Source organism: Columba livia, chromosome 8 (assembly GCF_036013475.1).
Source record: "Columba livia isolate bColLiv1 breed racing homer chromosome 8, bColLiv1.pat.W.v2, whole genome shotgun sequence".
Lineage (NCBI taxonomy): Eukaryota > Metazoa > Chordata > Aves > Columbiformes > Columbidae > Columba > Columba livia.
The window spans coordinates 5,873,167-5,886,241 of NC_088609.1; the positions used below are offsets into that span (position 1 = coordinate 5,873,167).

At 42.2% G+C, this 13,075-nt stretch overlaps 1 protein-coding gene across 1 annotated transcript in view; it reads left to right on the forward strand.

Moving 5' to 3' along the window:
* Nucleotides 1-13,075, forward strand: part of LOC102095194 (ral guanine nucleotide dissociation stimulator-like 1) — a 74,607-nt gene that overhangs the window by 26,422 nt on the left and 35,110 nt on the right. Inside the window, exons 3-4 of the mRNA XM_065070839.1 lie at nucleotides 232-440; nucleotides 10,076-10,153. Of these exons, the coding sequence (XP_064926911.1) occupies nucleotides 232-440; nucleotides 10,076-10,153 (287 nt within the window). The remainder of the gene's footprint in view (nucleotides 1-231; nucleotides 441-10,075; nucleotides 10,154-13,075) is intronic.

Below are 13,075 nucleotides of genomic sequence, written 5' to 3' on the forward strand. Positions count from 1 at the left end.
TTTTGTGGAGAATGTCAGAGCAATTTCTTAAAGATAAACTCATTAAAAGCCTCCATTGTTTGATACAGCATTTGGTGTTTGGAGAGCCAAAATTGACAAAATTGTTTAGTAACTAGAGATGGACTATTCCTGTGAAAAGATGGAGTTGAATCTGTGGTTCATTGTGCAAGCTGTGTCAGGGCTCTGGCTTCTCTCTGAGTTTTGTGCTTTGTTTTTGTTTCCACTTTGTAGGCTGAAGGGGACCAGTTACCTCCAGAACACACTGTCAGCCAGTATGAGACGTGCAAGATCAGGACCATAAAAGCTGGAACTTTGGAGAAACTTGTGGAGAACCTTCTGACGGCTTTTGGGGATAATGATTTTACGTACATCAGCATCTTCCTCTCCACATACAGGGCTTTTGCTTCCACCAGCACAGTCTTGGAACTGCTCCTGGACAGGTAAGAGCTGGGACAGAGTGGAAACTGAACCATCATTTATTATACATGACAAGGGGATGTTGACAAGAATTTCTTCCACTACTTTTAGTGGACATGGAGTTAATAACCTGATGGACGGAGGTCAAGAATTCTGCAAAATTCAGGATTTCAGCATAAACACAAAATGTGTAAATGCACGCTGCCCACATCCCAACTCTCATTAAAGCTTAAGCGCCAGGTGGGGAAAGTATGCAGGGTCTGACTGCTAAGGAACCAAACTGGGACTGGCACAAGAAAATCAGAACAGCTTCTCCCCTAAAACACCCAGAATGTGTGGGCTGCAGAATCATTCCTGTTATGGAATAGATTCCTACTTTTTGCTGCATACTGCTATTTTCAGACCTAACTCTCCTGTTTGGGGGCTGCTGATTTGAAACGGGGATTGTACCAACATAAGAAAGAATTCACCATCCCCTTCCGGTACTTCACATGAACATGCAGTCATAAATTTTTGCAGATAGCACAACAACCACTTACCGTTCTAGGAATAGCTTTTATGGTAAGACTGTTAAGTCATGTCTGTTGTATCTGTATAAATGCTTAGAACCCACAATGTCAGTTTTCTCATCCTAAATCCTGACTGAGACATGGCTGGGTCAGAGGTGATCTTATTCTTGGAGTGTCGTATTTATTGCATTTTCAAAATCAAGTGATGGAGACACGAACAGTGATTCTGGCACACAGTCATCAGAACAGAGAAGTAGCATAAGAACTCGTAGGTGAATGGGTGATTCTCTACCCCCAAGTTTTGGATTCTGTGTTTTGGACATGCGTATCTTGGAAGAATAAAAAAGGAAAGGGCACCACATCTGTGTGGGTTCTAGTAGCTTTGAAGAAGGGCTGACTTGCCAAGTGACAGCGTGTCATGAGAATCCCTTGCTGCTGTAAGCTTGTGAATTGCCAAAGAGCCATATATTTATAGGAGAAACTAATAGTTCTATGCATAGACGTCATTTCAGCCAGTAATACTTCATGTATGATTTATTTTACTTACATTTATAAAGATACATTTTTAACAGAAAAGCCTTTCCAAGGATGCTTTGCCTGAAGTGGCTGTTTGAAATACCGTTCCCCTACCAGCACAGGTTTTGTTGCTCTGTGTTGGTGGGTTGCCAGGCTGCTCTTTTGGGGTTCTTGTGTATTAATTGAAGTGTGTCTGGGGAAATTTTCTTTCTGTAATCAGTGAGAACTTGCGAGTAGATCACATAATGCGAATCAGCCAGTCAAAGACACCTCTAAACTTGACGATACACAGCTTGCTTTTTGATTAAAGGCTCTTAAGTTGTCTTAGGACAACATATTTTGTCTTAAAGTACATTCATATATTTAAATGCCCAGAAGGCATCTTTATGTGCGTTCTCCACCCGGTTCAATGTAGATTTTTAGTAGTTTCCATTCTGATTTCTCTCTTACTGAGGTACTTCAGTAATGCAAATGAATCTCCCACCTGAGACTGTGACCTCATTTTACGAATAGCTGTACGAACATGCCTAGAATTGTTGGCAGCAGCCTCCACCCTGAAGACCCTCTACTGTCAAGAGATGATAAAGAAAACCAGTGAGAGGAACAGGCTGCGATGCAGATACTTGGGAGGAGTGTATTGAGGCAAAGAGAGAGTAAGGGTTTAACTCATAGTGACAGTTTTGGAGTTCAACCTGGGTTTTCACATGGCCGTAGTTCTACACATCCATATCTGGTTGGTTTTTGCTGTCCTCAGGAGACAGAAGACTGTTATGCAAAGACAATATAGTGCACTGATTTAATTTGTGTAGTTATAAAAGATCCTGTGTATCTGACAAGCAAGTTTAGAATCTCCTATCAGATCTTTGAAGCTGAGTGCTCACCGAAGTGATGCTGTTGGAGGAAGGTTCTTGGCGCTGGGAGGCTGCCTTGGGCCCTGGGTGCTGGGCTGGCTCTGGTCGCTGCAAAGCCCTGGGGCAGGACTAGGAAAGGGCTATTGGAGCTGTTGGGCTGTTCTGTGGTTTTTTGCTGTTTTGTGGTTCTGCAGGATGAGCTGGGATATGGGAAAGCACTTTCAGCTGCGGTGTCCCTGCCACTGCTTCTTCCCCTTTGCCACTTCACAGGGGACATCGCTCTCCAGAACTGTCAATTCGGCCCTTCAGTGACTCCTACAGTAATTATATCTCTCCGTGTAATTGAGGACTGAAGCATTTGAAATTTGGGGTTGAGGCCAAAGGGATCATCCATTGAAGCAACAATCTGTCTTGCAGTCAGTTTTTGGGTTTGATTTGTTTGTGGTGTTTCAGCCACTAAAATGATCAAAGTCTGTTACGCTGCACTGTTATAAGGATGATGAAAAAGTCTTTTGGGAATCTTGCTTTTGCACTGAAGTTTGTAGAGTCCTTTAGATAAGCAATTCTGTTTTCTTCCCATATTTTCCCCTAGCGAAAAGAATCATAGCAACCTAGAAATAGAAACGTACAAAATTAGCGGAACATTGCAGTTATAAAATCGGATGCTTGAAGATCAGAAATTTGAGAGGGGGAAGAACTCAACATCTTTATGAAGTTCATGATTGTGGGTTTTAGTTGCTACTTCTGCATTGTCTTCTTTAATGTGCTGTAATAATGACAGGATTTTAAAAACAGCCTGAAGAAGGTAATTACTCATTCTCTGAGAATCATTGGTCTTGAGACACCTGAACTCCTTGGGTTCCTGCAAAAATGCCAACTCCATGCACTAAAGGATTCTGTCAATTGTATAGCTGGTGTGATTTAGCACAGTTAAATCTGCAATTAAGTTCTTAGTATTTTCATATCTGGGAATTACATCTGTGATATTACAGTTGGATTGCAGCACAAAGGAATGGGCAAGTCTGATTTACGAGTTTCCTCAGGAGTGTACCAGAGGAGACAAAACCGGCCTGGATTGGAAAAGAAATGGAGCAGCCAGGAGTAACTCAGCATTTAAATCTGTGATTAGCTGGGTAATAATGGATTTCATTCACAGCTGCTGCTTTTCCTAAGAACGTTTATTTTTCAAAATGAAAGGCAAGTGCCCAGGCTGAGGGGTTTGCTACCATCTATGAACCAGGAGCTGAGCGTTACCTGGAACTTCTCCTGTAGGCTTTTCCAAATGTACACGACCCTCAGGAAGTCAGCCCTGTCCTCCTCCTCTGATGCCGCTTTAAAGAGATGAAGAAGTCAGAAGAGGGCAAGAGAGCACAGGGGAAAAAACTCTCCATAGAACGGAACTTTATTTTTCTAAGCCTAATTCCAATCTTACTGGCTTGTGTACCTCTCAGAGCAAGTTCTAACGTCTCCTTCAGAGGAAGGGCACGTTAACCTTGTCAACATTATCCCCAGCCTTTGGTAATAAATGGTAGAATCCACAGGAAATCCAGGAGGTCACTGCTTCCTTCCCCCTCACAAATCTTAGGAGTGTCATGTTCAAGAATCCATGGATGTTTCTCTTGGCTTTTCGAATATCATGGATGATCTAGAATTTTATGGCTCGAGACATAATATAGATGAAATTTAAGCTATAAAAGTAAGAATGATCTACGTGCGGCTGTGGAATATGGACTTGTGAAGAAAAACAGATGTTATAAGGAAAAATAAAAAAAGAAATGGATAGTAATTGAATTAAGCCAGCTTAGTTTTCATGTCTACGTTAGTGTAGAGTAAGTAGCAAATAGTCTGCGGTTTTGCAACTTTCCCATTAGTTGTTAATAATAACAGTACAGAGACTGAAGTGGGTATCAGTGCATAATCTGTGTTTTATAAGTGCTTATATTTTGTTTTCCAGTGAAGTAAAAAAACAACGAAAAGGGCAATCTCCTAAAATAGCAAGTAAGATTTTGACATTAGTTGTCCATTTTAGTTTCATGTGAAAAGCTTGAGCCCCTTTTCTTATTCTTGGTGACAGAGCAGGATTGTGGAGTAAGGGGACACTTGTGAATGGCGGTGCTGAGCTCTTGTCGTTTGGTCCAAGGCAGAACAGTGGTGTGGCCAGATCAAAAAAAAAAGCATTTCATCTTTTTACAGGTGAGCAGCTCCTTGACACAGAGTAGGAGGAAAGAGCATCTGCATCTCCCAAGATGTAGGACGCATATTTTTGTAGGAAAGTACACACTGACAAACTTCCCCCAAAATCTACATGTGTGGAAGCTGGATTCCCCTCAAGTCCAGTGCATTCAGTTGATGTTGGATTTGCTGCGGATACATCCCATACCGAGTGCTGCAGAATTGTCTGATGTATACATTAGCCGTACGCAAATTCAGATTAAGCAAAGAGAGACCTGGGGCCCTTGGAAAACTGTCCTAGGAAGATCTGGATGTATCGTACCCTGTGGGGCGACACCTGTCAGTCATTTGATGTGGTCTGCAGAGTATCCTGTGCAAGCATTAATTGAGTTTTGGATATGAAACATTTATTCTGTCCAAAAAAGGTGAGATGCTTTTCCCTGAGTGACAGAGGCAAAAAAAGGCAGATCCTTTATTTAAGAGAAACTAAAGCGTTAGGGCAGGAAAAAATGATCTTCTAAAAGGTTTGAATAATTGCAAATAACGCGTGCTTTTGTTAAATTAGTTCACACTGTGGTGAGGTTTTGTGACTCCTCTTCATGTGACATCAGAAAGCAGCGGGAATTTCTCGCAAAGCCAAACACGTGTGGCTTTGGTTGCGGCACCATTGCAGGGTGCTGGTCCTTGGGGTGGTTTTGACTCCCACAGCCTGTGATGGTGTTGTCATCACAGCGATGCACAAACCAGCCGGGCAGAGAGGGACGTTTCTCAAGCTGGTTTCTGGCCTGTGATACATCCAGTGCATGAGCGCAGTCATGCGAAGTATCCAACAAGGCATACGGAAAGGTTTAAATTGCTAATGTATAATTCAGAATATTTAAAGACCAATATAGTTCTCTGTGTTTCGGTCAGAAGGTAGTTTACTGGATTTTTAGTGCTGTGCTGCTTGTTTTAATGGACTTTAAATTGGGCCATTCGATAACTTCTGTCTTTAGTAAAATCAGAGATTTGCTGTTTGCTTTTAACACTTCTTGGAGATTGTGGATAAATCTGCTCTGTGGTGTTTTTTCCTCCTCCCCCGCACCTTCCATACTTTGAATTAATCTTTTGCTTTTTATTAAAGTCTGGAGCCCTATTTGTTCTTTTGGTGGATTCAGCCTATAAAGGTTTTCTTTTAACACATAGTAGAAGTCAAATCAGACAAAATCTTGAGCATAAGCTTGTATGCTGAGAAGTGAGGGGGATGACTTGTATTTTCAAAGCTATTTAAGAGTAATTGGACATCCGCATCCCTTTAGTATTCATGGAAGTTTGGCATCTAAAATGCAGCAGACAGCTTTGAAAACCTGCCAAGTCTTTAACACTATATGTTCTGATATTTCCTCTTTGTTTGGCAGAAGTGGGTAGGGACATCTAAAAGGAAAAAAGAAAAATTTTGTTGGCATTTTGATGTGAAAAACACCGGATGGAAGTTCCTGGCGAGAGGAAGAGGAGCCCAATGCCTCCTGCTCCAGCTGTGGGGTCCAGCGTGATGCCACCTGTGGTACCCCCAGTGTCACTGGGTCCGCTCACGAGTGTGATGGGAGCCAAAGATGCTCAGCTGTCCAGATGAGAGCAGAAGCCAGGTTCCTCTCTTCCGTGGTTTATTTTGTCATGGTAATCATGTTCCTTGCAACGATGCTTAAAAGCAGGGCCACACTGTGCTTGGCACAGTCGCATCTAAAGTAGCAACTGGTCCCCATCTCAAGGAGTTTACAGAGAAGGAAATTGATGCTGCTTGATGGGAGAGCCAGAGCTGGATAGTGACAGCAAGTAACAAGATCTTTTTGTGTTTTCAGTTTATTCCTTCTGCTGGAGGATGGCTCAATAGGGGGTAAACAGAGAGGAAAATGAAGGTAGGGGAAGCATTGCAGGAATGGGTTCTTTGGTCTCACGTTTTAGGACAGCAGCTTTACGTGGCATTTTCTCACTGTTATTGCTGGAGCATCTCTTCTTGTCTCTGTTGTTTTCTGGTATAGCAGGTGGTTTGTCCACTCAGTTAAAGAAGTGACTTTGTTTCCATGATTCTCTGTGTGTATAATTCAAAACACCTTGTGATTCTTGCTGCGTATCTGTGCTTCCAAGTTGCTTGTTTCAATGCTTACAGGCCTTATTTAGAGCTATGTTTGGGGCTTGTGCAGAGAACCACCTTTCCCTATTATTTCCGAGTAATTCAAAGAGTATTTTCCTCCTTCTTTCCTTCCCTTCTCAACAGAGATGCAGGGGTGCATTTTTCTGTTTTTTAGTATTTAAATATTCAGTACTATCGACTACGTTCTCATCTCATTTGCTTAGTCAGTCCCTTTAAGTGAAGTCTCTAACTTTCCAAACAGCCAAGCAAGGCTGAAAAGTTCTGTGGGCTACAGGATCCTTTTGTTTCTCATGTCTCTTTTTGTATGCAAAGCGTTCATACAAGGCTGGGGAGTGAATGGCTCTTTGTCCAGGAGCTGGTGAGAACAGAGCACTGAAGTCTGCAGAAATGCTGTTCTTTACATCAGATGTAGCATTAACTCCTCCTAACCCGTAGTTAATGACCTGTTGTTCATGCAGAGCTCTTGTGTTGGGAGATAGGCAGAGGTTGACATCTGGCAGCATAATGAAGTGTTACATTTAATACTTCTCCAGTTTTGTACAGAAAATTCGCTGCTCTTTATTACTGTGTTATGGATTTATATTGTAAAAGTCAGCACGTGTCTCTCTAGTGGGATTTAAATGCAAATGCCTAATGTTCTGCAAATACATATTTTATATTTCACACAATACTAGGACAATGACAGTGAGTCATCTCAGTACATTCCGCTCTAAGAATTAACAGCAAGTTTTGAAAAATGGATATAAAAATGTAATTGCTATTCAAAATACAAAGCTTTCTTTGCATATTTCTCCCAACAGAGGGAAAATGTCTTTTGTCTGTAGGCTAAGATGTATTTTAGTCACCTTACCTAGTAGATGGCAGTGGAAAGTGAAATCCTTTCCCTTGAGCAACTGTCACATGTGTAATGTACTCTATATCATATATATGTCTTGATTCTGTCCTGGATGATCTCCACTGAAGAAGGCATTTGCATAGTTCTCTAAATATCCCCCTCATGCTGTTTTTGTATCTTCTTGGTAAGATGGTGTGTTACAGTATTTGGAAATGCAGGACAATCTGCAGGTCTGCAAGACCAAATATTGCAATGAATATGGTTAAATCTAATAAAAATAGGTTAAACTTTACACTTCAGCTTAGTGAAGTGTTGGCAGTGTTGTTCTTGAGGCTCCTCTGGTGTATTCCATCCCTTCAGTAAAGCAGTGGAAGTTTTTCAGTTAGTTAATTGTGTCATTTGGAACTGCAAACATTGTAATGAGCATTTAGAGTATGAGAGCTGGGAGAGGCCAGGTAGGATTCAAGTGGCAAGTTCGGGCGTCGCTGAAAGTCGGAAAGAAGATATCTATTCAATTTTATAGCTTCGGTAGTGCTGATTCACACGGGCAGGGTGTGAAATTGCTTGGGAGGCTTTGAGAGAAAGCACAGTGGCCACTGATGCACCAAAACCTGTCAGAACAAGATCGAGACTCTTTCTGGTACCAAGTGATGATTCTGCTGAGGGTGCTCCTGTTGGGATTTCTTGGGAGCCCCAAGAGATCCAGGTGTTATGCAGCGTGTTGAGAAGGCGATTCTTACTCCACTGTCAGTTTAGCTAAGTGTATTTTTCTTTAGAGGTTTGGATTAGCTGTGTGAAATCCCAACGGCAAAATGGGTTATGCTGTGTGTACATCAGGCTCTAAGAACTCTTTCCATTTTAAGAAGCCCTTAAAAGCTCCTCTCATACTTCTGCTGTCTTATAGGGCCAGCGGGATTGTTTCAGGATGACTGAGAAGAATTCGGGTCCTTTAAAACACAAGTTTGCAAGTTCTTACGCATGTGTTACACCTTTTTTTTTTTTTTAACCTGAACAGATAAAATCCTGCGATTTCTGAAGCCTTCACCACTGATGTGGAAACTTAGAATGGCAGACTTAGAATGCATGAGAAGTTAGAATGAGAGCGTATGGGTCAGACTAAGCTCCTGGGGTCAATGAGTCGTGGTTTTGTTCTCAGCCTGTAACAACAGGAGCAAATAATTTTTGTTAGGTCTACCTGCGGTGTAGTTGGAGATGCAAGGTGTGGTTTGAAAGGAGCTGTTCCAGCTGCCACAAGGGCTCTCCCCGCAGGTCTCTCAAGGCTCTGTGTCCCCAGCTGAGCTCCCTGTGGCTGTGCCGCTCCTGTCAGAAGGACCACGGGTTTGCCTGGTTTAGTCTGGGTTTGCTTTGCAGTGCACGGGGATATGTGCAAACTCTTAATCCCTGCCTCCGCTTCCCCAGCCACGGTGGAATTGTCCTGCATGAAGCCCTTGTCATAAGATTGTTGAAACTTTAGTTCTTAGTTTAAAGCCTTGGGCGGTGCTGAGGTTGTGAGCTGTGACAGGGCAGAATATCAGTATGAGGGCAGCAGGTGGTGCTGCTAAAACCTGTTCTGCTGCTAAAACCTGTTCTTTATAGTCTGGCAGATCTGCCGCTGAGAGGGAGCTTGAATGCAGTGACACTGGTCCACTTTCTGTACAGATCTGGTATTCTGACATGTGAAGCCTTAGACTGACACTTCAGACGTGCATAAAACTCTCGCCTCTTCTTTTGATCCTTTGAAGCATTTTAGATGAATTTGTTCTGATGAATTTAGATGAATTTGGTTCTGATATGGGCCTTCTGGACACATACCAACAGCCCACTGGATTTGCTCTGTCTGATGCTACTGGGATGTTGTAGCAGAAACACTGGAAGATGCACTTGTTCTCCTAATTATTCAGACTAATTGCAGGTGCCTGACATAATTAGTTGAGCACAGAATATATAAACTTAGTTTACATTATTCTGGACTGTGAGTCATTATCTGTCTTCATTAAAGCTGCCTGTAAGGACCCGTGAGATTCTTTCTGGAGTTGTAGATGGGGAACAATGGGCACTCCCAAGGCACAGGCCTTGCCTGGGTAGGTAAGAGATTCTGCTTTGCTGTTGGAGTTGTGCCCATGGTTTCCTCTTTCCTGGTGGCGATTTCACAGCCCCACAGCCATGCCCACTGGTGACAGCTGTGCCAGTAGTTTTGGCACAAGTGGCATGTGCCACCTGGAAAACTTGGTGTAAAATCTCCCTTGGAGTGGGAAGGAATGGCAAATACTGGAGAAACAGAAGCTGCACTGCAGAAAGCGGTTGTGTTCCAGCCTCATTGTGTGCTGGAGTGAAAATGGGCAGAAAGGGTCTTGGAGCTGTGAGCAGAGAAACTGTTTGGGTTGATTCCTCCTCTGTGCAGGCTGCTTCCTATGAATTAACAAAAAAAAGTTGGAAGATACTGGCTGTTTCTTTAGGATTTTTTTCCACCTAAATGAAATAATTTTCAAACTCCTTAAGTTTTCCCAGTTGTTAGATTCTGTATTTGCAGTTTGAGCTAGAAACGCTCTTTAATCGTTAATGCTAATTGTATATGGATTACATTATTTGGGATTTTGGTTTTTTTTCAGTAGAGGTTCCTCTAAACACCCTTCTCATTTTTCAGGTATGGAAACCTGGAGACCTCAGGCTGTGAAGAATGTGGAAACCAGAATTCCCCCGAATCCAGCACAGTGCTCAGGACGTAAGTTTGGTTTTGCAGCACCCAGCGAGCCCCAGGCAGGGTTGGGTGCTGGAGCAGGACGTGGGCACCAGAGCTGTCGTTTCCTTTGACAATTCACAGCCCTGTTTGCTTCAAGGAGCTTGTGTAACTGTCTCATAACACATCCAATAATACAACCCAGAGAGCTTTCCTTCAGGGAAATCGTCTCAGAACTAAACGTGAGATGAACACATTTTGGCCAGCGTTTTGTTTATTAAGCCAAGGAGTGTTTTTTTTTCCCCCTGCCTTATCTATAGTAGTAAATGACTATTGCTGATGACTGATTTTATTGTGTGTTAGGACAGTGTCTGCAGACCAAAGCTGAGGTTGTTCCAGGCAACGTGTGTCTGCGTGTATCTCTTCCATTAGTGCCCTGATGATTTACAGTGCTGCTGTTAGAGTGAAGTTTAGATTCTGAAGTCATCCTCATTTGCAAGAAAAATAGCAAAGTTGTTTTGAAATGCAGTTTAAGTGCGGTAAAAAATGGTTTGATTATCCTCCTAGCATCATATGGAACTGTGTTTTATCTTTAGACATGGGGTGTAAAATGTGCCTTAGGTCATCAGCATTTGTACTTTGGCATCTGTGTGATCTGTGGTTTGCACGCATCGTGGCAGTAAAAAGTAGCTGCTTGTTATATTTGATTAAAGTGGTGATGCTTGATTCTTGTCAGTGTTACTGAAGATTGCTTTTGTATGAATTTATCTCCGCTTCTAGTGAAAAAAACCCTTAAATTCTTTTTTGTCAGTGTACTGGTTTCTCCAGTTGCAATTGAAGAAGCAGCCTTTTATTTTGAGATGGAAGAAAGGTGTTGAATTCTTCTGTCATGCAGTACTTTTATTCCTGAGGTTCAGGCAGATTGATGGTTGAAATCACACTGTTCTGCAATATTGGGCCTGCCCTTCCCACCACTTACAGGCCAGTGGAAAAGCACGGACGTGTGTTGGGATGGGAGACTTTGAATCTGCCTTAAAATGGTTCGAATATCTCCAGCCCAGAAATGTGCCATTAACATACTGGACACCCTCCTCCTCTCCATTATCTGTTGGACAGTGGGGTTGCTTTGCCTTCTGTCAGCCATGTGGAAACTGTGGGTTTTTTTAACCCCTGGAGATAAATTGGTAAAAGCTCCTTGGCTGTGAGCGTTTCAATAGTTGTCTCTGAAAACACAATGAATTGTGCTTGCTTGACTGCAGAAGAAATGCAGAGCTTAATTAATGGCTGTAAATGATACAAGATTCTTTAACGTTTTAGTTAGAAACAAAATGTTGTCGCCTGTTCATTTTTTTTTTAGCAGTTTGTAAGGACACCAAGGTACAAGCTCTGATGATTGGGGCTGTCCCTCTTGCCCCATGAGACTCAACATGGGAGCTCAATTCTCCAGTTCTTTCCTGGTTGGAAATATTTTCCTCCTGTTTTGCCGTTAGACCAAAGACCAACTAGGGGTTAAAACCTGGTCCCAAGCACCCAGAAGACAGTGTTAAGGATTTATATTGGGGATGTGGAAGATAATTTCACCAGTATAAATCATGTTGGGATTAATCCCCCCAAGTGCCTTTTCATGGACCCAAAGGAGCTTGATTATGAGATGGAGAGAAAAGGGGTGAAAATAATCTTGATGTTAGTGTCTCTTTAGGCTTTGGGCAAAATGCACCAGTTTCTTGTTATGCCTGGAGGTGAGCGAGCGTGCAAGTGAAATAACATTTAGTAGGAACATGTTTGGTTTATTTATTTTTAATGGAATTGTTTTCCTACTGACATACACATAGATTATGATGCGTACCCTGCCCGGTTGCTTCCCACAGCCAAGGGACTGACAAATGGATGGAGCTGTGGTCCTGTTGCTGTGACAGCACAACTTCTCATGCATTTATCTGACAAAATTTTCATTAATATAGTTGGCACAGCTGATTTTGTTCCTTCGGCCCTCGTAAGATACCTTTTATATCTGAATTTGATACCTGTTACTCAACTATATTTATTTATAAAAAGCTGAATGGCGAAGTTGTCAACGAAGCGATTTGTCAGATATACGTGTTTTAACAGATCCTGGATAAATGCGAATTCACTTTCCTGTCTTAAGTTTCCATTGCTCTCCGTTGCTCTGGCTGCTCGTCTCTTAGATATGATTAACGGTATCTGGAAAAAAGAGGTTGCCTTTGTAGTCCTGTTGTGAAACACGTCGTTCAGGTTTTCTCTCAATGGGGGTAATTCCGATAGAATTGATGCAGTTGTACTCTGTTTTATATGGCTTGAAGAAATAAGAGGAAGGAGGTGTAGAGCCATGTTGTTTCTTGCCATTAACTCTGGATTTCTCAGAGGAAAAACATCTCGTGGAGAGGCCCGTGGTCTGTGGCCAGAGATCATCTGTGTCCGTCACACTCCTGTTGTGACAGCTCAGATGCTTTAAAAACCCATTTGGGGCATTAGAAATGAGGATGCAATTTAAAGCATTTCCACTGGTTTTACACACAAAATATTGCCACAGAAGTGAAAAACAACTTCAAGAAAAGAATTTATGGCTCTTTGTATGTCTCATGGAGCTTTAAAAAAGAGGGTTTTTTGCAGAAATCTTAGGTACGTGTGGGAGGAATATTAGGTTGTATGTTGTGTACTCTAAGCCGACAGGTTACTAATTTCTATGTTGAAATTCTCTGTGCTTCTCGTACTCGTAGTATAGAGTTGTGACATGATTTGAGGAGGAAAATGCCTGCTGTATGTACATTTTTTATTATTAGTATTATTCTAGCATTCCATCCAGTGTTTGTAAAGCTCATAACCCACTAGGGTTTGGGCACACTGGTGCACAGCCTTGTTTGAGAGACTTGCGGGAGCGATAAACCTGCCCTTGTGTTTCCAAATCCTGGGTGGGAGCCAGCAGTTGCTTGTCACACTTGTGGCAGT